This window comes from Rhamphochromis sp. 'chilingali' (assembly GCF_963969265.1).
Source record: "Rhamphochromis sp. 'chilingali' genome assembly, chromosome: 11".
In the NCBI taxonomy this organism is placed as follows: Eukaryota; Metazoa; Chordata; class Actinopteri; order Cichliformes; family Cichlidae; genus Rhamphochromis; species Rhamphochromis sp. 'chilingali'.
Genome location: NC_137938.1, coordinates 1,714,938 through 1,740,444, shown reverse-complemented (window position 1 = coordinate 1,740,444; position 25,507 = coordinate 1,714,938). Strand labels below are relative to the sequence as shown.

The 25,507-nt window shown below is 43.0% G+C and overlaps 2 protein-coding genes across 2 annotated transcripts; both read left to right on the top strand.

Annotated features, from left to right (window-relative positions):
* Positions 1 to 6,503: 6,503 nt before the first annotated feature.
* LOC308406380 (uncharacterized protein) lies at positions 6,504 to 10,757 on the top strand (the record flags this gene model as incomplete). The annotated part of the gene is made up of 3 exons (XM_080897361.1): positions 6,504 to 6,591; positions 6,936 to 10,691; positions 10,747 to 10,757. The coding sequence occupies exons 2-3, from the start codon at positions 7,193 to 7,195 to the stop codon at positions 10,755 to 10,757; spliced, it is 3,510 nt and encodes a 1,169-aa protein (XP_080753487.1). The 5' UTR covers positions 6,504 to 6,591; positions 6,936 to 7,192.
* Positions 10,726 to 13,692, top strand: LOC308405946 (uncharacterized protein). Its single transcript, XM_080896757.1, has 2 exons — positions 10,726 to 13,212; positions 13,557 to 13,692. The coding sequence occupies exon 1, from the start codon at positions 10,775 to 10,777 to the stop codon at positions 12,917 to 12,919; it is 2,145 nt and encodes a 714-aa protein (XP_080752883.1). The 5' UTR covers positions 10,726 to 10,774; the 3' UTR covers positions 12,920 to 13,212; positions 13,557 to 13,692.
* The last annotated feature ends 11,815 nt before the right edge of the window (positions 13,693 to 25,507 follow it).

The window sequence follows — 25,507 nt, the reverse complement described above, 5'->3', positions numbered from 1 at the left end:
GTTCTCACCTAGTCTTCTCACTCTGTTGTCCTCTCACTCTTTTGTCCTCTCCCTCTTCAACAGTCCCGGCAGTTCTCCTTCAGCTTTGTCCTGTCTAGTAGCTGAAGTGCTGCTGCTGCCTTCTTGGGCGACTTCTTAGCAGCTGCTGCCGGTTTCTTGGCTTTGGCTGCGGCGGGCTTCTTGGCTTTGCTCTCAGTAGCCTTGTTCATCTTGAAGGATCCGGAGGTCCTGGTGCCCTTGGTCTGCACCAGAGTGCCCTTCGCCACCAGGCTCTTGATGGCGGTCTTGACACAGGCCTTGTTCTTGTCCACATCGTAGCCTCCGGCAGCCAGAGCCTTCTTGAGAGCGGCCACAGACAGGCTGTTGCGCTCCTTGGAAGCGGCCACGGCTTTCACAATCAGCTCGCCCACGCTGAGGCCGACCTTCTTGGGCTTGGAAGTCATCGTCTTCTTCTTCTTGGCCTGAACCTCGGCGCAGGGCGTGTTTATGATGGAGCCTTTCCCACCACAGCACTGGCACGTTGAACGCATCATGAAGGGTCCATTTCTTTCATGTCGCTAGCCGCATGTGGCTTGCCCGAGTCACTCAGTCCTTTTTGAGCATTTCAACATGCTGCCACCTTGCTCGCCCCTCCGTGAAATTCAACCAATCAGACAGGAAGATGGGTTTGCTTTCTTCTTCTGCTGCTGTTTATCCACATTGCTGCTGCTTTGCTGGGACTTTTTGTGCTCAGGACTTGCTGCTGTCTCTTTATCATGGAGCTGCATTCCTTATCTTCAGGGAGGAGTGAGCTCGCTTGTGAGGTTGAGAAACACATGGCACTGTAAATAAGTCAGCCAGAAACTTGGCCTGCATGTTTCCAATGATGTTAAACTATAACTTTCTTCCGACCGCTGCATGTGGAAAATTGATTCAGGTCTGCTTTTCACCTGAAAGTGACAAACTAAGACATTTCATTATTATCATCACTGCTTAATCAACACACATCTCTCTCTGTGTGTGTTTTTGTGAACAGTCTTTTCTTAAAAGCAGAAAATGAAATTGTAGTTGTTTTTGGCTGATCAACACAAAACCTTTTTCCTATGATTTTTCTTTTTCACTCTTTTTTTTCTTTTTTTTTCGTTACAATAGCTGGTGACCTGCAGAATCACCGCTCTCACTCACAATCAAAGGCAATTACTTTTACACAGCGCACAAAAACACTGTGATGTCAGACACATTCACACTCACTTTTTCATCTGCATAAATAAACCATATGGCTGGAGATATGTGCCATGGTGATCCATAAGCATGATCACCAGTTTATTTAATTATTTTTAATCCAACAAAACAAATAAACAAAAACTGATGCTACACACACACGAGTCAAGGTGCAGAAAAACTGCTCATGGAAACGCTGCACACTCTCTGTTTCCCTCTCTTTGAGTAGTTCTCAGACAGCTCTTGATCTGATAATGTGTAGCTTGCTCATCAGCTCAAAAAACAAAAACAAAACTGCAACGCGACATCACACAGTAGTTGCAGCATATTAGTTGTTTTCACAGGCGTGCTGTATATCTCAACAATGGTTCATAATAAGACGAAAGTCTTCCACACAGGTCAAGTGCCTCTATGCACTTCATTAGTTTAAATATTTACCTATAACACTTCACCTCACATGTCATTGTACTGAATTTAAGCAACCACAAGCTTAATGTAGGTTACTTTTAACAACTATCCACCTCAATGGTTTGGCACACAGGCTGTTAAGATTTTGTGTCAGGAAGGGGTGGGGGGAAAGCCACCCACCAGAGCACAGCTGCTGATGTGGGCTGGCCTTTTCCACACACTCTTCAAGGCTGGTGTGTTTTCTGAAAACTTCTAACATTTGAATCTCTTCCATTTATAAGCCTGCGATTAACCGCACGGCTCAGGTCCGCGTGAAACCCGCGCGACCGCATTCGCGTGCACCCACGCAGCTGTGGAGCCTTCGCTCTCTCTCTTTTATACATAAATACTTTGTGCTGCCAGGAGCAAAGTCCAGCACAAACGTCTTTCTCCCTCTAACTCACTCTTGGTTGCTTAGAAACCCATGATAACAACAACAGTCGGTGTTACAGACCACGTGTTCTGCTCCGCACACACTCACACAACAACAACAACAAAAACGACGACGACGACAACAATGACAACAACACAAAATAGGCCTACTCCGGACTCACACCGGACCGCTCGGGACCCTGACCCAGTTGTGGGACGCTCACCCACTCGCGCGACAAAACCCAATGAAGGGACGCTCGGGACACACACCCAGGGCGATTTCAAAACCGGACACTCACCGGACGCTTGGGACCCTTGGGCGATTTAACCAAAACTTCTTTTTCGGGACACTAACCCAGTTATCGCTCCACAAAGCAGCGAACTTCTCAACGCCTCACAAAATGGCGGAGACTGCACAACGACACGGTTATAGAGTCGGCCTCTTTAAACTTACTTGGCGTTGCTTAGCGTGTAATATCAGCCTGAATCCCGCCGATCGCCATTCATCGAGGAGAAAGACAGACAGCGAATCCACAGGAACTTCCTGGCTGACGTCAGTCTTTCAGCGTGCCTCCCCCCCCTCGGTGAATGCGATCCCAGGGAGCCGGCATCGAAGGACCAATTAATGTTAGGTTTGTAGCTTGAACCCATCCGCTGGAACGTTGAAGACAATATAATTACACTGCAAGCAAGACACAAGTAGGCAAACTTCTTCATGGTACTCGTGCACGGGAGAGAACCGGACAGGCACCGTTCCTTCGCTTGACCCCAGTAGCTCTCGTCCGTTCTCCCATACACTGTCCTTTTATTGAGGTTACATGAATATGCATAGGTTCATTAACATACGACGTCTACATACAAACAAAGAGTACCTTGCCTGTGTGTGTGTGTGTGTGTGTGTGTGTGTGTGTGTGTGTGGGGACTGCTGATCAAAGGGTCAAACATCCTTGGTCAGGAAGAGGGTAGCCTCCCCCTCACCCTAGATGGTTCATCCTAGATAACACGGTGAGGAAGTCCTGCAGTTCATCTAAACAAAGAGCACTTAGACTAGAACAGACGCAACTACGTTAATCCTACCATAAAATAATAAGACACGGTATGACCTCTCATGCTCCCAAAGTGCTGTCTAATACACACAAAGTTTGCAGACTATCAAGGATCAAAACCTCTACCAATCTACAACTAATTACAAAACTCTAAGCATATATAAGTAAATATTTCTAAGCATAAATGACAATCAACAATACAAATCTAACAGTCATTGTCACATGTCTGGAGACAGGAGGACACATGCATAATTGCTGACAACATCAGAAATAAATAAGCATGTTTATGCACATCTATGTGTGTTAGAGCCCTGATGTTAGATGAGGAGATGAGGCATGAGGTGGAAATAAAGGAGGAGATAGACATGATGAAAATATCCATGCATACATTTGGGTGAACATTTAATTACACACTAATGTTTTTAAGTACAACATACTTTTTTCTCCTTACTGTAATTTTAAAATGATCTTCATCTAACAAGATTTTCAGTCTTTTAAAGTGGGGGACCATCCATCCATCTATAGTCTAAGCAGACCCAAGCCAACCCAAAGACCTTATCTCATCTTACCCTAGTCTGCCCCAGGGCCTCTTCTTGGTGAGGGAACATCTCACTAAGAACAAATCCACGATAAGTCACTTTGCTTTCCCACAGGTGGTAGATGATGAGTCCAGCAATCATTCGCACTTGGAGGAACTGGAAACAGACACGAGAAACTAGAGTCAGGAGCATGAACAGCTTGTAAGTAAAAAAACAGAGTTAACCTGAGCCTGATTACAAATATAGGAGTAAAAGCAACCTGGTAGTGAATAGAGCTAAGAGCTAGTCCTTAAATCCACAGCAATGATGAGAAGATGGTAGATGTGTGGTAGATGCTGCTGCCAAACCTCCTGTGACTGATGCAGTCACAAACCCACTTCATTCACAAAGCACTGTGAATGTTAAAATTCAGTAGAAAAGATTGAACTTGTCCAGTACCAGTCCATTTTCCACATCTTCACGATTTCTTGTTTCATCAGAATCCAGTAGCCGAATACTTTACTAATCAAACTCTGCACATTAACAAATAATGTTTATTACTTTCAGTTAGACCTCTTACATCTTTATAACTACTGTACTGTAAATCTCAAATAGTCCACAGCCATAACATTCAAATTTTCACCATCTTTGAGCGACACAACCAGATCCAATGTGATTAAGAAACAGCACCACCTATGATAAGCCACCTTCCTTCTGCTTAGTGTGCAGCCTCAGGCTGCTGCAATTTGGATGAAATCCTTCATGCATGGCAAGGAGCTTTTTCTGTCTTGATGTCAGTGCTTCTCCCTTGGTCGGCTGATCATCACAGAGGAGGTGACTGATGATTGGTCCTTGAAAACACACACACACACACACACACACACACACACACACACACACACACACACACACACACACACACACACACACACACACACACACACAGGAACTGAGCATGTGCAGCTAAATGACTAGCCCAAATGCTGCTGTACCAGCAACTTTTATTTGACTACTTGGGCACATAGCACAGATGTTTTTATTTTTTATTTATTTTTATTTTTACTCTATCAGACAGAATCAGTTCAAAAACAAACAAAATAGTTTCACCTGTCTGCTGCTGCACACATTAAAATCATAATATGCTCAGAAATTGTTTCATAAAGTCTATGAAAGGGTACTGAGAAGTGTGTGTGTGTGTGTTCCTGTCTAGCTATCTTTGTGAGGACTGAAATCTGCATTCTACTATACTTGTGAGAACCAACAGTCACTTGTGAGGACACACAAGTTTGAAGCATTTTTGAGGCTCAAAATGTGGTTTTAGTGTCAGAGTTACAATTAGGTTATGGTTAGGTTTAGGTTTAGGGTAAGGGGCTAGGGAAACCATTATGTCAATGAAGGTCCTCACTAAGATAGCTGAATGGGCTTGTGTGTGTGTGTGTGTTTTCAAGGCCTTTTGTGAAACACACTATTTCATATGACTCCCTATTCTCACAGCCCAGCTCTGTTACACCTGGAAAGTGACAGTCAATTTACCACTCCTGTGTTTCATCTCTCACACACTAACCACTAAACTACACACAGGCTGTTCTCAGGAGCACAATCCCCGGCACTGCAGTGCACTTAAAAACACTAGGGGGCAACAGAAATCTGCTCACTTCCTCTGCAAGTCACCAAAAGGGCCTTGAGAACCAATTAAAAGAGCTTTAAGAGATCTCTTGACTGACTTGGTATTTACACATTTTGAAGTGTCACATCTCTGCAATGTGACTGGAGAATGTATGTGGACAAACAGCCATGTAATCCAATTTATTTTCCCATCAAAGCATATCTTATTGTGACAATGTGCTCTCATTTGGTTTTCAAGAAAGAGATTAGAGTGGACAAAATTGAAACCTGTAAAACAAACAAACAAACAAAAAAACCCCCAATCAAATCAAATAAATAATATGCATTCTCAACAACACTCAGGTATTTCTATTACACAGTGGTGAATACTTACTTCCTGCACCAATGAACTTTTAAAAAAAATTTAAGGATGAAAAATGATAAATCTCTTTCTTTCCATATTTATTGCCAGTGATTTATTTCAAAAATTGGCAATCAGTAGCCAGTTATTTATTATTAAATAATATTAAACGTCTTTAGCTTATTTATACAGTATAGGAGGAAGGGGCAATGAGGCTTTAATTAAAAAATAAATAAAAACAAGTCATAAGTTTGTGAAAAGACAGCCAGGTAAAACAGGAAGTTCTATGATTTATTCCAGGGGCTGCAATAAGTTATTAATCTTTCACCAGACTAAAACATTTTAAGGAGGTTATCAGTTTTTAGATTACCGTTGTGTAAGAGAAATAGTTCAGTAATCTGGGTCTTCAGGCTCATTATCATTTTTATTCTGGTTTGCTGTGGGTTATTTGTTGCTTTGTTATTTCTGTTGTTTTTTTCTGTATTCAGTTTATTTGTACATTTGTACAACTGTGAAGTCAATCTGACTTTACCTACTAAATTATACACTTGTGTTCACACCTTAAACCTTCTTTTGTTTCTCCAATGACAGAAGTATTTGGTAATATTTTTACAGACTGCATCAGGTATGATCGTGGTTAATAATTTAAAATTACATCAGACATTACTTTTAGCTATATATCAATGCTATCAAGATTTTCATTATAGTTTTCTCTTCAAATCATAAAATAAAGCCACTTATTACACATGATCAAAATTGATTCAGGACAGAGATGAGTTAGGGCCCGAGGTGCCAAACGTAACTGTTCTGATATCAAAAGTTTTTAAGGTAGACTGTTTTCTTGGATTTGGTAAATGTTTAAATATGCAATTGTAACTCTCTGGTGCCACCTTAAAACCTATAGTCTGTAATAGGACATGATGTCGTCGGTAAACAGGAAGTAAGTCTGTGAATTAAGGAGAAGGCATGTGCAGCATGGTGGCCTTAGCCAGATAAATCCAGTGGCATCCACATACATCCTATGCCTTTGGTAGCATTGTGGGTATGTATAGACTTGTTTTATATTTTATGTGCATGTATAGACCACTTTCTTTCAAGTAAGTTCATTTTTCTGTAAGTTTAATGATAAAAACCAATCTTATGCAGTTTAAGCTAGCAATCGCTTATGGAGCTAGTTAAAGGGGAATGACAAACGTATTGGAGGCATTCATTATAGTAAGACTTGTTAAAGTCATAATTTGATGTTTGTATTTGACTTAAAAAGGGAAGTAATTCATATGAACATTGCATGTTGACATATTAAAAAACTGGGTTAATATATTTTCATCGTTATATATGTACATGGTGAATAAGTACAGTGATTATGCCTTGTACTGTTTGTTACAGTTTCACCTTTCCCTGTGTCAATAAACCTGTGAACCGGGAATCGTGTCATCAGAGTCTTGATGTGGGGAAGGAGTTTAGCTGACTGCCCAACCATAGCAGAGGCAGTACAGTGAAACCACACTTCCTAGCGGGCAAGATAACGTGGAAACGCCGACAGATGGTAGGGAGACCATCATCACAATCAACTAATGGACAATTAGCACATCTAAGCAGAGATTCGCTGAGAAATTGTTCAGTCCAAGTCAGAAGAAACAACCATGTCAAAAACGCATTCGCACGCTCCTTCTGTGCACTCCTATGCATCATCAACTGGGTCTGCTGCAGCCAAGGCACGAGCACGTGCAGAAGCAGCAAAGGCTCGTCTTTCTTATGCTGAGGAGGAAATAAACCTAAAACTAGAAAAGGCTAAATTGGAAGCCTCAATGCAAATGCTAGAATACAAGAAAGAAACTGCTGCAGCCATTGTGGAGGCAGAAGTGCTAGAAGCTGCAGCTGATATCAATAGTGAAAGACGTAGTTGTGACCTTGTACTAGATTCTGACCCTCTAGAAACTATTCAACGAACACAACAGTATGTTGCGGACCAAGGCAAAGTATCAGAGACAGGGCATCAGCAGCATGAAAGTGTTACGCCAACAAAATCACAGCCGTTCCCCAGCTCACATGGAGTTCAGATCTGTAAGGAAGAAGATGTTCACGAGCCACGACAAGTAAGATTTGAACACAGATCTGCTACTCCAACCCAGAATCTCAGATCTCAAAATGACTATAGTGGTGCATTTCCCTCAGCCTATCCCATATCTCCTAACGCCAACTATGGCAGCCCCAACCCAAATGATTTTGTGAGATATCTTGCACGCCGTGAACTTGTGTCTACAGGCTTACTTCAATTTAATGACAAGCCACAGAACTACAGAGCCTGGAAACGCTCATTTCTATCTGCAACCAGTGGCTTAGATTTGACTGCGAGTGAAGAGATGGATCTTCTTTTAAAGTGGCTTGGCAAGGAGTCAAAAGAACACGCAGAGCAGATCAGAGCAATTCATGTTAATCATCCAGGAGCTGGGCTGGATATGATATGGGAAAGACTTGATAGAACCTACGGCTCAACAGAGGCAATAGAGGATTCTCTCTTCAAGCGCATTGACACATTTCCAAAGGTAGGAAATCGAGACTGTGCTAAGTTAACAAAGTTGAGTGATCTTCTGATGGAACTTCTTTCGGCTAAGGATGAAGGAGACCTACCTGGACTTTCATTCCTCGACACAGCAAGAGGTGTCAATCCAATTGTGCAGAAGCTCCCCTTTCGTCTGCAAGAAAAGTGGGCTTCAGCTGGCGCATCGTACAAGCGGCGAGAGCATGTGCCGTATCCGCCCTTTACCTTTTTTGTAGAGTTTGTTAGCCAGGAGGCTAGCATTGCCAACGATCCAAGCTTCAACTTCATCACTCAGACAGACATCAGCTCCAGGACTGAAAAGTTAGCGTGGCAGCCAAACAAGCATAGAGGAATCTCAGTCTGTAAAACGGACGTATCCTCCAGAGCTAGTTCTGATTCTAGTAAGTTCTCATCAAAGCTTGATGATTGTGATAAAGTATGCCCCATTCATGGGAAACCACACCCATTACGCAAATGTCGTGCATTCAGAGAAAAATCGATTGATGAGCGCAAGATGTTCTTGAGGGAGCACAATTTGTGTTTCAAATGCTGTTCAGCATCATCGCACCTTGCTAGGGATTGCAAGGTCAAAGTGCAGTGTTCTGAGTGCAAAAGTGAAAGGCACAACACAGCTCTACATCCAGGGCCTGCACCTTGGATAGAAGTGAAGGACCCTGCTCCAGACCATGGCGGGGAGGAAGTTGAAACTTTGCCTCAATCGGACATCACAGCCAAATGCACAAAGGTTTGCGGGGGAGATCTGATGGACCGATCCTGTTCCAAAATATGCCTCGTGAAGGTATATCCAGCTGGGAACAGAGAAAAAGCAGTGAAGCTGTATGCAATTTTGGATGAGCAAAGTAACAGGTCGTTAGTTCGCTCACAGTTTTTTGAAGTGTTTGGTGACAAAAGCCCATGTGCGCCATACATACTGAGAACATGTGCAGGAGTAAAAGAATCATCAGGTAGGAGGGCAAGTGGCTATGAGGTGGAATCTCTTGATGGGACTGTCCGCATTCCATTACCCAGTCTCACAGAATGCAATGAAATTCCCAACAACAGGGATGAGATTCCAACCCCTGATGTCGCTATTCATCATGCACATTTAAAGTCACTGGCACACCTCATCCCAGATCTGGACCCAAATGCCCAGATCATGCTTCTCCTAGGGAGGGACGTTATCAGAGTACATAAAGTCCGCAAACAGGTGAATGGTTCACACAACCAGCCCTATGCTCAGAAGTTAGATCTGGGGTGGGTTGTTGTGGGCAACGTGTGTCTCGGCAGTGTCCATAGGCCATCAGCAATCAGCTCCTTCTATACAAATACCACAGAGCTGCGAAGGCCATCTATCTTTAACCCATGCCCTAATGTGTTTTGTGTTAAAGAAAGGTACAGCGCCATCCAGGTTGCAGACCATCTTCCAACGTGTCCTGAACAAGAGTCCATCTGCGATGTTGACCATCTTGGATGCAATGTGTTCAAGAGGACCAAACAGGATAACCAAGTTGCTCCTTCAATTCAGGACGCTTCATTCATGAAAATAATGAAGGCTGGACTACAGAAAGACACAAATAACAGCTGGGTAGCCCCTTTACCCTTCAAGAGTCCACGTCAGCAGCTTCCTAACAACAGGCCTCAGGCACTGAAGCGTCTCAAGTCTCTCATTCACAACTTTGAGAGGAAGCCTGAAATGAGGGAACACTTCCTTAGCTTCATGGAACAGATGTTCAAAAATGGTCATGCAGAGTTGGCTCCTCCGTTGGGTGAGGAGGAAGAGCGATGGTATTTACCAACATTCGGTGTGTACCATCCCAAGAAACCAAAGAAGATCAGAATAGTTTTTGACTCCAGTGCTCGATTCAATGGTGTGTCACTCAACGATGTGCTGTTGACGGGGCCTGATCTGAACCACACACTGCTGGGTGTATTGATTCGCTTTAGAAAGGAAGCTGTTGCATTCTCAGCAGACATAGAACAAATGTTCTACTCTTTCTTGGTCAGAGAAGAGGACAGAAACTTCTTGAGGTTTCTATGGTTCCGTGATAATGACCTCTCCAAAGATATCGTGGACTACCGCATGACAGTCCACGTGTTCGGGAATAGCCCCTCGCCTGCAGTGGCTATTTACGGCCTCCATCAATCCGTTCAGGTCAGTGAGTTCCATGCTGACCCTGATGTAAAGCATTTTGTGATGCGAGACTTTTATGTAGATGATGGACTGAAGTCTCTGCCTACAGTCGAAGCAGCTATCAACTTGTTAAAGAAGACACAGGATGTCCTCTCCAGGTCTAACCTGAGGCTGCATAAGATCGCAGCAAACAAGAAGGAGGTCATGAGAGCCTTTCCTTCAAGAGACTATGCAAGTGACCTTAAAGATCTTGACCTTGATGCAGACACAGTACCGATGCAGCGCAGTCTCGGGCTCAACTGGAACCTTCAAACAGATTGCTTTGTCTTCAGTGTCTCCCAGGAGACAAAACCTTATACTCGCCGGGGAGTCTTATCTATCATTAACAGTCTCTACGACCCTCTTGGGTTTGTAGCACCAGTTGTCATACAAGGCAAGGCCATTCTGCGAGAGCTCACTGCTGAGAATGGTGACTGGGATGCGCCATTACCTCGAGACAAGGAGGAAGCTTGGGCCTCGTGGAGAGTTTCACTGACAGAGTTGTCAAGTCTGATGATACCCAGACCCTACACTGAAACTTCACCATCGACAGCTGTCAACAGAGAATTGTGTGTTTTCTCTGACGCTTCAACAAAAGCTATTGCTGCAGTAGCATATCTTAGAGTCACAGACACTGCTGGAAACCAGCATGTGGGGTTTGTCATGGGAAAGGCCAAGCTGGCTCCTCGTCCAGAGCACACAATCCCGAGATTAGAGCTCTGTGCAGCAGTACTGGCTGTTGAGTTGTCAGACCTGATCTCAGCAGAACTTGATCTTCAGCTTAATGCTGTGACTTATTACACAGATAGTAAGGTGGTTCTGGGCTACATTTGTAACGAGACCAGGCGTTTTTATGTGTACATAAGTAATCGGGTCCTGCGCATTCAAAGATCCTCCAGTCCACGCCAGTGGCGCTACGTGGCCACAAACCAGAACCCTGCAGACCATGCAACACGTTCGGTTGCTGCAGGCACTTTAAAAGACATCAACTGGCTTAGTGGACCCAGGTTTCTGTCCAAACCAGAGCAAGACGTCCCTGACATCACCTTTGATCTTGTGGACCCAGGTTCAGATCCAGACATCCGACCGCTTGTGTCCACATTAAGCACTGCCACAGCATCCAAGCAACTTGGGTCCCAACGATTCACCAAGTTTTCTTCGTGGCAGTCACTGACTCGTGCAATCGCCTATCTGAAACATATTGCCAGTTGTTACAACATGATCACAACAAACAAACCTTGTAAGGGCTGGCATCTTTGTAAGACAGGATTTAGTGTTGACGAATCCACCCAAGCCTCAGACATCATCATTCGAACAGTCCAAGAAGAGGTTTATGGCGAGGAGATCAAATGTATCATAATACACAAAGAGGTTCCCAGAAGTAGTCCTCTGAAAAGTCTTGATCCCTTTATTGATGCACATGGCCTACTAAGAGTCGGAGGTCGTCTTCACTATTCGAGTCTTGCTCAGAGTGAGAAGACTCCTGTGATTATTCCAGGGAATCATCATATTGCAACCCTGCTCATTAGACAGTACCACGAACAAGTTCACCATCAAGGGCGTCTCTTTACGGAAGGGGCCGTCCGTGCAGCTGGATTTTGGATAGTTGGTGGAAAGAGAAAAGTGAGCAGCATCATCTACCGATGTGTGACATGCAGAAGACTTAGAGCTCCAGTAAGCTGCCAAAAAATGGCCAGCCTTCCGGCAGATCGTCTCTCAACAGACCCTCCCTTCACAAATGTTGGCCTTGATGTGTTTGGTCCTTGGAGTGTTTCTGCACGCCGGACTAGAGGAGGCCTCTCACACAGCAAAAGGTGGGCCGTGATTTTTACATGTATGAGCGTAAGAGCCGTACATATTGAAGTCATAGAATCCCTCGACACATCCAGCTTTATCAACGCATTAAGGCGGTTTCTAGCAGTTAGAGGGCCGGTCAAAAGTATTCGATCAGACAGAGGCACTAACTTTGTGGGTGCTTGTCAGTCCTTGAAGATACCCTCTAACATCGACCACAATGGCGTCAAGTCTTATCTGTCAGCCCAAGGATGCTCTTGGACATTCAACCCTCCACATGCCTCCCACTTTGGTGGAACGTGGGAAAGGATGATTGGTCTGGCTAGAAGGATTCTTGACTCCATGTTCCTCCAGCTCAAGGGGAAGCTTACCCATGAAGTGTTGGTAACTTTCATGGCAGAAGTAGCAGGCATCATTAATGCCCGGCCTCTTGTTCCTGTAACAACTGACCCCGACAACTCATTCATTCTTACGCCAGCTGCTCTTCTAACACAGAAGGTAAACTGTGTTCCTGCTCCTCCAGGAGAGTTTGGAGCTGCTGACCTCTACAAGCATCAGTGGAGACAAGTCCAGCACCTGTCCAACACCTTCTGGGACAGGTGGTGCAAGCAGTTCCTTCCAACATTGCAATCACGTAGGAAGTGGCAGTCATCTAACCCAAACATTAAGCCAGGGGATGTTGTTCTCCTCAAGGACAGTCAAGTACAAAGAAATAAGTGGCCACTTGGTCTGGTAACACAAACCTTCCAAAGCAAAGATGGTAAAGTTCGCCAGGTCGAGGTCAAGGTCATCAAGCCAGGAGGAGAAACATTGTTTGTGAGACCCATTACAGAAATATTACTTCTTCTGGCTTCAGATGTCTAGGTGTTGAACTGTCATTGACAAAGTGTGGTGGCGTTAATCACGCCAGGCGGGGAGTGTTCTGATATCAAATGTTTTTAAGGTAGACTGTTTTCTTGGATTTGGTAAATGTTTAAATATGCAATTGTAACTCTCTGGTGCCACCTTAAAACCTGTAGTCTGTAATAGGACATGATGTCGTCGGTAAACAGGAAGTAAGTCTGTGAATTAAGGAGAAGGCATGTGCAGCATGGTGGCCTTAGCCAGATAAATCCAGTGGCATCCACATACATCCTATGCCTTTGGTAGCATTGTGGGTATGTATAGACTTGTTTTATATTTTATGTGCATGTATAGACCACTTTCTTTCAAGTAAGTTCATTTTTCTGTAAGTTTAATGATAAAAACCAATCTTATGCAGTTTAAGCTAGCAATCGCTTATGGAGCTAGTTAAAGGGGAATGACAAACGTATTGGAGGCATTCATTATAGTAAGACTTGTTAAAATCATAATTTGATGGTTGTATTTGACTTAAAAAGGGAAGTAATTCATATGAACATTGCATGTTGACATATTAAAAAACTGGGTTAATATATTTTCATCGTTATATATGTACATGGTGAATAAGTACAGTGATTATGCCTTGTACTGTTTGTTACAGTTTCACCTTTCCCTGTGTCAATAAACCTGTGAACCGGGAATCGTGTCATCAGAGTCTTGATGTGGGGAAGGAGTTTAGCTGACTGCCCAACCATAGCAGAGGCAGTACAGTAACCATCCCATCCTTCACCAAACTCACCAGAGAAACAGTTTCTAGTCTCTTTGTTTTACAGGCGCTGCTGATGTTCCTGGGCTTGGAGCCAGTTTTGGTAAATGGTAAATGGACTGGTTCTTATGTAGTGCTTTTCTACTCTATTTGAACACTCAAAGCGCTTTACACAACTTGCCTCATTCACCCATTCACACAAGCACTTTTTGCTGTGCTTTCCTATCTACCATTCACACACATTCATACTCTGATGGATGCATTGGAGAGCAATTTGAGGTTAGTATCTTGCCAGAAGCAATAGGGTGTCTGTAGCTTAGGAGCTAGAGCAGCTCATTCAAGGATTCAAGGAGTTTTATTTGTCATTCGCATCACATGTTAACATGAGGTGGAACGAAATTATGCACACACGGTCCTGGACTGAGAAGAAACAAAAATAATGAAGAAACAGAATTATTATTATTTTTAAGTTATAAATAAATAGTTAAGTTTTTTTTTTGACAAACAGAAATGACAAGTAATAAAACAATACAACAAATAATACTATAAGTAGAGTGCAACAACCTGAGTACCAGTATGGAGTTTGGGTATAGAGTGTGTGGGTATAAATATAGGTGTAAATAAATACTTTAGCAGCAAAGAGCATGATGACCAGCACTGATAAAGTGACGGTGTCAGTAAGTGTCAGTAGTGATTAAGGTGCTACAATAACAGTTCTTGTCCATTATGCACGGAGAAGTCTCACAGCTCCTGGAGCGAAGCTGTTTCTCAGTCTGCTGGTTTTGCATTTAATGCTCCTCAGGTCCCTGGGGCATTGTGCATCCCTGGTTTTGTAGTCAGTGATCCACTTGATACCCCTCCACATACTGCGCGGGTCCTGGGAAAAAAGGTGACCCTGAATCTTCTGTGCGTATGTGGCTTCGGCTGTCTTCACCCCTGCGGTCAGTTCTCTCCTAGCCCTCCTGAGTCTCTGTGCATCACCAGACCTGAAGGCGGCATCCCTGGCTTTCTCCTGCATTCAGCCAGGGTTTCTGGTTTGGATAGCACATCACACACTTGGTGGTGGTAACATCCTCCGCACACTTACTAATGTAGCCGAGAATAGCAGATGTATACTCCTCCAAATCCAGCTCGTCCTTATACACCGCAGCATCCCTGAAGACCTGCCAGTCTGTGCATTCAAAGCAGTCCTGCAGTACAGAGTCTCCGTCATTGGGCCACACAGTGATGGTTTTCTGTGTGGGTTTGGAGCGTCGTGGTGGGGGATGGTAGGCAGGGACCAACATAATGCAGATGTGGTCGGAGAGGCCGAGGTGGGGGTGGGGTACTGCTCTGTATGCGTCTCACATATTGGTATAAACACGGTCCAGCGTGTTATCTCCCCGTGTTGGTATGGTGACATGCTGGTAAAACCTCTGTCACGTTTACACTACGTAAAAAGCTTCTGGGTGCTTATTCTGAAGCGAGCTGATGTTGCTGTGTAGCTCCTTCAGTGCGTTGTTAGGATTAGCATACGGTGCTGTGTGGGCTGCTATGACAAACATCACTGAAAACTGACGAGGTGAATAGAATGGGTGACATTTCACAGTCATAAGTTCCACATCCTCGGAACAGTGGCTGTTTATCACCACACAGTTCGTGGACTAACCTTTGTTTATGTTCATGTTTCATCTGCATCCATTGGGGTGTTTCCCCATGGCAACCTCCTTAAAGTGTGTAGCTTTACTCTCAGGGCCAGGACATACTGGATTCCACTCTTAGCCAGTCTTGGACCTTCCTCCCAGTTTTCTTTAGGTCCAACAGCTCAAATGGTTTCCAGCCAAACAGCATCTCAATTGGAGAAAACCCCAGGGAAAACTGTGGTACTTCCCACACTGTGAACACTGGGAGGGTCTAACCAGCAATCCCAACTGCAGTCAACCTCACGAATGAATTTGGATTTTAAGGTCTTGTTCATTCGCTCCAGCACCCAGTCAGTTTGAAGTCTGTTATGGTTCGTTCGATTCAGGTAAGAGAAGAAAGCAAGCCCAGGCCGAAGTAGGTGTCAAAAAATAGTGATCTTTATTACACACTTTGCGCAGTCAGTGTGGGAAAGACAATTTGCAATACAATCCTTCGTCGACTGGACCGTCCCGTCTCCTTATATTGCCATTATGACATCACAGTTGGATCTTTACTGGAAATGATAACAATTGCCCTCCTCTTCAAAACCTTGTCCTTATATAGACATCAACTGCTACTCTTAAGAGAAAAACAAGTGTGTATTACATTGTGCATTTTGTGAAAGTGTATCTATCAGAAAAACTGTCCTCAGACGACCCTCCTATTATTACTAAGTGTGTATTTGAACGTGCGTGTGTTATATAAGTGCGTGCATGTGGTTACAGGCCGGCGTACGTGCAGAACTGAACGCAGACGGGCCTGGGCCCAACAGGACTGGTGGGTCTGAGCGGTGTGACTGCACTAAAGTGCAACAACTTAAGCAGATAACAAGAATGATACAGAACCTCAATAAACAGTCAGTGTGCATTAATATTTGCTCAGAGTAACACAGATGTAATTATAAGATTATTCTGTCCACTGATTCAACAATGGTAAATGATTAACCAATGATAACTGATTATAAGACTACAAAATAAAATATCCCCTGATCACAAGTCAGAGAGGCTTTATTTATCCCGAAGGGGCAATTAAGATAGATACCTTGCCGACCGTACAAACATCACATTGGGGATACAGGTCAGACTAGGTAGCACTGGCTGGTCAACCGCACGAGCAGCAACCCGACCGAAACAATGGAAAATGAACGTGGTAAACGTAGTCTAAATTGACTGTCAAAAATGGCAACGTATTGGTATGCTTGGTGCTGCAAAAGAGCAAGTCACAGGAAAGTTTCCAGAAGAATCAGATCTGGCTCCCTCTTTGAGAAATCAAAATCATCCCTTTTCAGTTGGATCAACTTCATTTACAGGTACAGTGGGGCAAAAAAGTATTTAGTCAGCCACCGATTGTGCAAGTGCCCCCACCTAAAATGATGACAGAGGTCAGTAATTTGCACCAGAGGTACACTTCAACTGTGAGAGACAGAATGTGAAAAAAAAATCCATGAATCCACATGGTAGGATTTGTAAAGAATTTATTCGTAAATCAGGGTGGAAAATAAGTATTTGGTCAATAACAAAAATACAACTCAATACTTTGTAACATAACCTTTGTTGGCAATAACAGGTCAAACGTTTACTATAGGTCTTTACCAGGTTTGCACACACAGTAGCTGGTATTTTGGCCCATTCCTCCATGCAGATCTTCTCGAGAGCAGTGATGTTTTGGGGCTGTCGCTGAGCAACACGGACTTTCAACTCCCGCCACAGATTTTCTATGGGGTTGAGGTCTGGAGACTGGCTAGGCCACTCCAGGACTTTCAAATGCTTTTTACGGAGCCACTCCTTTGTTGCCCGGGCGGTGTGTTTTGGATCATTGTCATGTTGGAAGACCCAGCCTCGTTTCATCTTCAAAGTTCTCACTGATGGAAGGAGGTTTTGGCTCAAAATCTCACGATACATGGCCCCATTCATTCTGTCCTTAACACGGATCAGTCGTCCTGTCCCCTTGGCAGAAAACCAGCCCCATAGCATGATGTTTCCACCCCCATGCTTCACAGTAGGTATGGTGTTCTTGGGATGCAACTCAGTATTCTTCTTCCTCCAAACACGACGAGTTGAGTTTATACCAAAAAGTTCTACTTTGGTTTCATCTGACCACATGACATTCTCCCAATCCTCTGCTGTATCATCCATGTGCTCTCTGGCAAACTTCAGACGGGCCTGGACATGCACTGGCTTCAGCAGCGGTACACGTCTGGCACTGCGGAATTTGATTCCCTGCCGTTGTAGTGTGTTACTGATGGTGACCTTTGTTACTTTGGTCCCAGCTCTCTGCAGGTCATTCACCAGGTCCCCCCGTGTGGTTCTGGGATCTTTGCTCACCGTTCTCATGATCATTTTGACCCCACGGGATGAGATCTTGCGTGGAGCCCCAGATCGAGGGAGATTATCAGTGGTCTTGTATGTCTTCCATTTTCTGATGATTGCTCCCACAGTTGATTTTTTCACACCAAGCTGCTTGCCTATTGTAGATTCACTCTTCCCAGTCTGGTGCAGGTCTACAATACTTTTCCTGGTGTCCTTCGAAAGCTCTTTGGTCTTGGCCATGGCGGAGTTTGGAGTCTGACTGTTTGAGGCTGTGGACAGGTGTCTTTTATACAGATGATGAGTTCAAACAGGTGCCATTCATACAGGTAACGAGTGGGGGACAGAAAAGCTTCTTACAGAAGACGTTACAGGTCTGTGAGAGCCAGAGATTTTCCTTGTTTGAGGTGACCAAATACTTATTTTCCACCCTGATTTACGAATAAATTCTTTACAAATCCTACCATGTGGATTCATGGATTTTTTTTTCACATTCTGTCTCTCACAGTTGAAGTGTACCTCTGGTGCAAATTACTGACCTCTGTCATCATTTTAGGTGGGGGAACTTGCACAATCGGTGGCTGACTAAATACTTTTTTGCCCCACTGTATATGTAGATGTAGACATGAATAGCAATGCACCTTTCATAACTGAACACCAATACAAGACATTTGAAATGCAAAATGAAATTTCCCCTAGTGGGACTAATAAAGGTATATCAAATATCAAATTAGGGCCTCAGTAAGTAATAATTGTCTGTGTCATCAAACTGCATATTTCAGAGTGGCCTTTTATTGTGGACAGTCTAAGGCACACCTGTGCAATACTCATGCTGTCTAATCAAAATGCCACACCTCTGAGGTGGGATGGATTATCTCGCCAAAGGAGAACTTCTCACTAACACAGATTTAGACAAATTTGAGAACAATATTTGACAGTCACAGGTCCTTTGTGTATGTAGAAAATGTTTCAGATCTTTAAGTTCAGCTCATGAAAAAAGTGTTGCGTTTATATTTTGGTTCAGTGTATATATCTCTGGAGAGATCGAAAATGGTTGTGCACAGACGTCCATATCCAACCCGAGGGAGCATGAGAGGTTCTGCAAAGAAGAATCCAACAATCTGCCCATAAACATGTGTGCCAAGCTTGTAGCATCATACTCAAAAAGATGCTTCAAAAACACCAATGATGAACCAAAGAAGAAATCACATACAGCAGTATGAGGACTGTGAAAACAAAGCCAAAATCACCTGACCACACCACAAAAACTCAAGGAGGATTAAAAAACGCAACTGAGAAGGAGAGGTAAGCAAGATAAGAAAGAGAAGATGAAAAGAGTAAATTATTTCGCTCTCTCCAGTGCTATTCTTCATTTTAAGCAGCTTGTTGACCTTTCCAGTCAAGCTTGTAGGTGTAACTCAGATTCTGCTGCAGTACCTGCAGTAATTTAGTTGGAAACTTGTGCAGTAGGGATGAAAGAGAGAAAACAAATATCGGGGATAAGGCAGAAGATGGAAGGAATAAAGAGGAAGAAAAAAGAGTGTAAGAGAATGCTGAGGTCTCCAAATGACCACCTCTCACAATGTTGTTTTATACTGCGTCACATAGTAATAGAAGAGTCCAGGTAGATAATTCACACTCTGACACCACCTGAAAAGACAGCTGCAGGCAATCACACAGTGGACGATCACAAAGTGGCTAAGAAATGCTTCATCACACAGTGAAACTAGCTGTCAGACAGTGAAAAGCCAATAGTGGACTTTCCCCTTGGATTTTTGTGTCATCATTGTTTGTGTCAGTAAGTTTGCAAAAAGGTAACAAAAAGAGTGACTCCCCGTGCTCTGTCTCTATGTGGTGTCAAGTTAGTTTGTCACGATTTGGGTGTGTGGATGTGAAGAAAAGGGACCCAAACACAGGACTGCAGAGGACTTGTTATGAAAGCAGGCTGAGCTGAACTGGAGGGGGGGGCATTGACAAGACAAGGAATTGAAACTGAGGACATGCTGTGAGTACACAACTGAACTGAATCTGACTAATAACACACAGGAAGTAGGACGATACATAATGCACAGTGACAGATGACTAACACAATAAAACTGGAAACGTGAACATATGGAAAATAAGCAGAGAACATGAACAAACTGAAACCAGGAGCCACGTCTTGTTTGCCCCACTTAGTCATGTGTCTGCCTTTGTTTAACTTTTCCCTGTGTCCACTTTGTATGTCTGGGTCTTTGTCTCAGTGTCATGTTTCCTGTGCATTGTGTGCAGGTTTGGTTCTTCTGTCTCGCTTGTCAGATTTAGTTCACCTGTGTTCCCTGGTGTGTATTTTAGTCCTCTGCATTTTGTATTTTTGAGTTCTTGAGTATTAGCAACTAGTGATGGGAATAACGGCGTTACTTGTAAATAACTCATGAAAGAATAAAGTTACGTTGAAACCAAGCACACCATTGTTTTTCTTGTGACATTACCAATACGTTTGATGTGTCACATGGCCCTCTTCCTATTGAAAAAACAAAAGTTGTATCCAAGATGGCCGACTTCTAAATGGCCACCGTGGTCACCACCCATCTTGAGGAGTTTGCCCCCTCACATATACTAATGTGCCACAAACAGGACTTTAATATCACCAACCATTCCCATGTTATTACGGTGTATCCATATAAATGGCCCACCCTGTATTCTGATTGTGATTGTTTCAGATTGTGGATCTCATTTTGCGTCTTGAGTATGGAAGGACTTCTGGATCTCTCTTGGTTATTCTCTCCTCTGGTCTCCATCCTCAGACCAGCCAACAAGAGAGGATGAACCAAGAGCTGGAGATGGCCCTGTTTTCTTCAATCCTTCCGCTTGGAGCAATCAGCTCCCCTGGATTGAATATGTGCAAAATTTCCCGACCTCTGCCACTGGTCTCTTACCCTTTGAGTCTTCCTTAGGTTATCGGCTGCCATTGTTTCCATCCATTGAAGGTGATTGCACTGTTCCATCTATCCAGCACCATCACCGCAGGTGTCTTCTGCCCGGAAAGCAGCAAGACCGGCCCTGTTGCACACCAAGGAGCAGAATAAGCGACTTGCCAACCGACACTCAGTGTTGGGGAGTAACGGAATACATGTACCACGTTACGTATTTAAAATACAAAATATGAGTAACTGTATTCCGTTACAGTTACCATTTAAAAAGGTGGTATTCAGAATACAGTTACTTTGTTAAAATAAATGGATTACACTGCGGTATTTTTCTGTTTCATATTGTCGCGGGTCAGGACTGTTTGGGTTTTGTTTGACAGCTACGTTCTGTTGTTCCAGGCGGCAGCATTACGGTTGCCATGGTTACAGGGCGACGCTCTCTCTCTCTCTCTCTCTGCGACTGTGTGTTTCCTGGGTGAGAGAGCGCCTTTTCGTTGTTGTTGTTGTTGTTGTTGTGCTAAGCTAACAGGCAGAATGCTACAAGCATAGCTCTAAAGAATGTAGCATCATGGGCAGTGTAGTCCGTGCTGCAGGGAGAATGGACTGCATACACGTTATGTGTCTGTGAGTGAGGAGGGAGAAAAAGGGGAGTGGAAAGGTACGAGTTGTCATCGAGGAAAAACGGGAGCTGGAAGCATGTAAATATAATAATAACCACTGCAGCCAAGAAGAGTGCCTGACGAGCCCAGTTGTAAGTAAGCTATTAAGACTTGACTGTACACCGTGTTCCTGTTTTCCTCTGAAACAATAAGTTCCGTTGGAGCAGCCTTTCAACGCCTCTCTCTGTCTCTCGCAAGAAAAGTTGACCCACACAACAAAGTAAAGCTATTTTTCAGCTACGAGCCGACAGGGACCCCGCCGTATTAGTCAGAGGTCCCTTTACTACAGTTCGGAGTCGCGGACCTTCAGTAATAGTAATAAATCACACAGCAATAGTACATTCACGTTGTTGTAAAAAGCATGATAATATATTAAGTAATCCAAAGTATTCAGAATACGTTACTGTCATTGAGTAACGTAACAGAATACGTTACAGAATACATTTTGGGGCATGTATTTTGTAATCTGTAATGGAATACATTTTAAAAGTAACCTTCCCAACACTGCCGACACTGAAGCCAGGAACCCCAATACCGACTAGGTCAGAAAGTCTGGCTTTAAGTCCCATTAAGCTCTGAATCATAGAAACTTTCTCCCCAAGGATCTTGTAAATGGAAACCTTGGATTTATCTCTGACCTATGATTTTGTAAATTGTTACCTTCTCGTGAGCATTGTATGTAATCTCATTAAATCTGTTCTCCTGAGTCCGCATTTTCAATCTGTCTGGGCTTATAACGGAGCATTGGATATGACAGATCCTGTGCAGAGTTAAAACAAAAAAAGGATTCAGGTCTAAAGCCCACTACAGATAACATGATAAGAAATAAAGAATGCAGAATCATAAAGACAAAGATCAATAATATGAAACAAGAAAGCATTCAAACTATGATCCCTCGCCCCCACTCTATGCCATCTCAACCAGTACAAATGGACTGGTTCTGTTTTTACTCTGAGTGGGAGCACTCTACTCTACTTGCCTCATTCACACTTTTTTCTATGTGCTTTCTGTCTAATATTTACACACATTTTTACTCTGATGCATCCATCAGAGAGCAACATGGTCTCAGTATCGTGCCCAAGGATATTTGCAGACTGGGATTGAACCACCAACCTCCTGGTTAGTAGGTGACCTGCTGAGCTACAGCCACCCCTAACCCCTAGTTTCTATCACCCCCATGTGCTTGTATGCATGCCTGACAACACTGGGCCGTGCTCCTAATGAGATGACAGATGGCAGCCTGGGGGATCTCCTCCTAGGTCTCGACTAGGACATCCCTGACCTTCTGGACAACCTGAGGTGCAACCTTGTGGTGTCAGATTGGGTTTAGATCAGGCAACCAGAAGGGCCAGTGAGTGATATCCCTTCCTTTGTCCTCAGTCTACATAATCCTGCCAGATGAGACCAGACATTGTTGTGCACCAGGAGAAACTCAGAAACCACTACACCAATGTAGGAGTGAGAAGAGCTGACTCTTCAGCTGCTGCCTCTCAGCACTGCTAAGAGTAGGTAAGGCTGGGGCTTTATTTTTATGAGGATACCATGTGACCAAGCATAGACAGATTAGGGTCATAACATGAACTGAAAGTAGAACGGGGGACAGACAATCCGAAGGCAACCAATGTAGTGGTACAACCAAGTATACAGAGCAAGAGAGATGGGAAGACATCTAAGAACCACTCACACGTCCATGCAGCTGAGCTTACTCTGTCTCCTCCAGTTAGCCTCATATATGTTCCCCAGTATTAATAAATGCATAAACTTAAGATTTACAAAAATACTGAGAGGAAATGCTGACCTACAGACAAACCATTCATATTTGCTAAACAGGGCTTAAAATGAAAGCTCTGAGTGAGACTAAATGGGGGGTCGTCTCATTCTCAGAGCTGCCCTTCCCCTTCCTTTCATATATCTGAAGTATAATTATTCAGTTCCTCTACATTGTGGACCCAGTTTCAACCTCTACTGTCCTGGATTATCATGTGAAAAGACACATCTCTCAGCAGGCTGAATCTTCAATTGGGAACAGATGTTTCTCCCTCCCTGGGAAATGATTTGCTTCTCAGTGACAGAGGGCGGCAGCCCCTGCTTTATTACTCACACAAAAAGCCTCTTAAATGACAACATTCAAAGGAAATATAGGCCTATATTCATTCTTTCAATTTGGGGCCAAGTGGTATAAAAATAATTAAACAGAGTGAGCGAGCTGCTGGTGGTGCTGTGAAAGTGTCTTCAGCCATTCACAAGCAAAGCTGAATGCATGTGTTGCTTCTCTTGTCTGTTTGACTTTTGACATTTTTACAAAGTGAATTCAGTCCAATAGCACAGCTCAGTGTAGCTCAAGATCTTATGAATCACCACAACATGAGCTACGGGACATTTGAAGAACCCTCAGGTATCTGTCGTCACTCTCACTGACTACTTTGAAAATCAAAATAACATTCCTCGCAAGAGTCCGATTACCGACACAGAAGCTCTACAACATCCTTGCCCTAGGTTCTGTGATTTAATAAGAAATTATCAACCAGTCAATATAAAAATGTGTCTATTATTATTATTATTATTATTATCATTATTATTATTATTATTATTATTATTATTATTATTATTATTATCATTAAGAGATACAAAAACAGTGAAATACTGATAGCGAGTCTCATTATTATGGATGAATAAGCGCTGTCATGATAATAGGTTTTCCTCACATAGTTATCATGGCAAACAGAATTCATGAAAGAGGGAAGGCTGCCCAACACTGATCACTCTGACCACTGACCCTCTAGTTTCAAGATATTCAAAGTTATGATTTTCAGTGTCCTGGGTTCTATTAGTTTTACTTCTATTTCCGTAAATATTTAATGTTCCTTTTATTTCTTATTCTGATCATTGTTTATTCTTGATTGTCACATTTCTAATTATCTCGAGTCTTAGTTCTTTGTTGTAGTTTTTGGTTATTCTCTTGCTGTTTTCTTGGCCTTCCCCGGGTGCCCTTCTACACCGGTTTTGTATCATTACTGTTTAAATATGTCCTGATTTACTTTGGCACTCTTTTGTCATTTGTGCTTTGTATTAACTTGTACTTCCCTGCTGTGGTCCCCACCCATTTCTGTTTCCTACATTGTCTCTTTAGCTTTTCTAATGATTATCTCATTGTGTATTCCAATTGTCCATCTTGGTTAGGAAGGTTCCTAAATGATAGAAGTGATCTGGAAGCATCTGCATGATGGCCATAATAAGGTTTGTTCTGATCTTCAAATAAAGAAAGGAGCTTCAATGCTTCCTTTATCACTGGACCATTCTTTACCATTCTTTACAAAATGGGCGGAGAAAACACTGTCCCATAATTCATTGCGTCAGACACTGAGATTCACCCTATAGCTGTCAGCGATCATGGTCCTGTATCTTTAACACTAATGCACAAGAATAATACTACGCCAAGAAAAAACTGGAGATTTAATATATCACTACTTAAAGATGAAGACTTTATTAAATATTTTAAAAAAGAGTGGACTTCATATTTGGACTATAATGACACTCCCGAAACATCAGCTTCTGTTCTATGGGAGGCAGGGAAAGCTGTGATGAGAGGTAAAATAATTTCTTTCTCATCACATAAAAAGAAAAAAGAAAACAAAAATATTCAGGAATTAGAAAAAAACATCAAATCACTAGAAGAAGCCTACGCGTCCCACCAAGATCAGGAAACATTGAACAAAATACGCAAAACAAAACTAGAATTAAATGAGATAATTGATAAAAAAAACAAAATTCTTAGTACAAAGACTACGCCTACAAAATTATGAACATGGTAATAAATCCGGTCAATTTCTAGCAAACCAGCTAAAAATAAATAAAGAAAAAACAACTATATGTGCTGTTCAAGATTCATCTGGGAACACATTATATGAACCGAAACAAATAAACAACATTTTCAGGGATTTCTATAAAACGTTGTATTCACCACAAATAAACCCATCTAAAAAAGAAATTGATCAGTTTTTGGACAACATAACTCTTCCAAAATTATTGGACACTCAAGCAATGGCACTGGATTCACCACTGACACCAGGTGAACTCCAGGAAGCCCTGATAAGTATGCACAATAATAAGGCTCCAGGTCCAGATGGCTTTCCTGCAGAATTCTACAAAGAATTCTGGTCGATTCTAGCACCAGTTTTCTACAGAACGTTGTTGGAAATTAAAGAAAAGGGCAGACTTCCATCAAATATGAATTCTGCAAACATTAATCTCCTGCTAAAACCAGGCAAAGACCCTGTATATCCCTCAAGCTATCGTCCAATATCCCTTAT

Coding starts and splice junctions, on each gene's coding strand:
- LOC308405946 (XM_080896757.1), top strand. CDS start 10,775: ATGATACCCAGACCCTACACTGAAACTTCACCATCGACAGCTGTCAAC.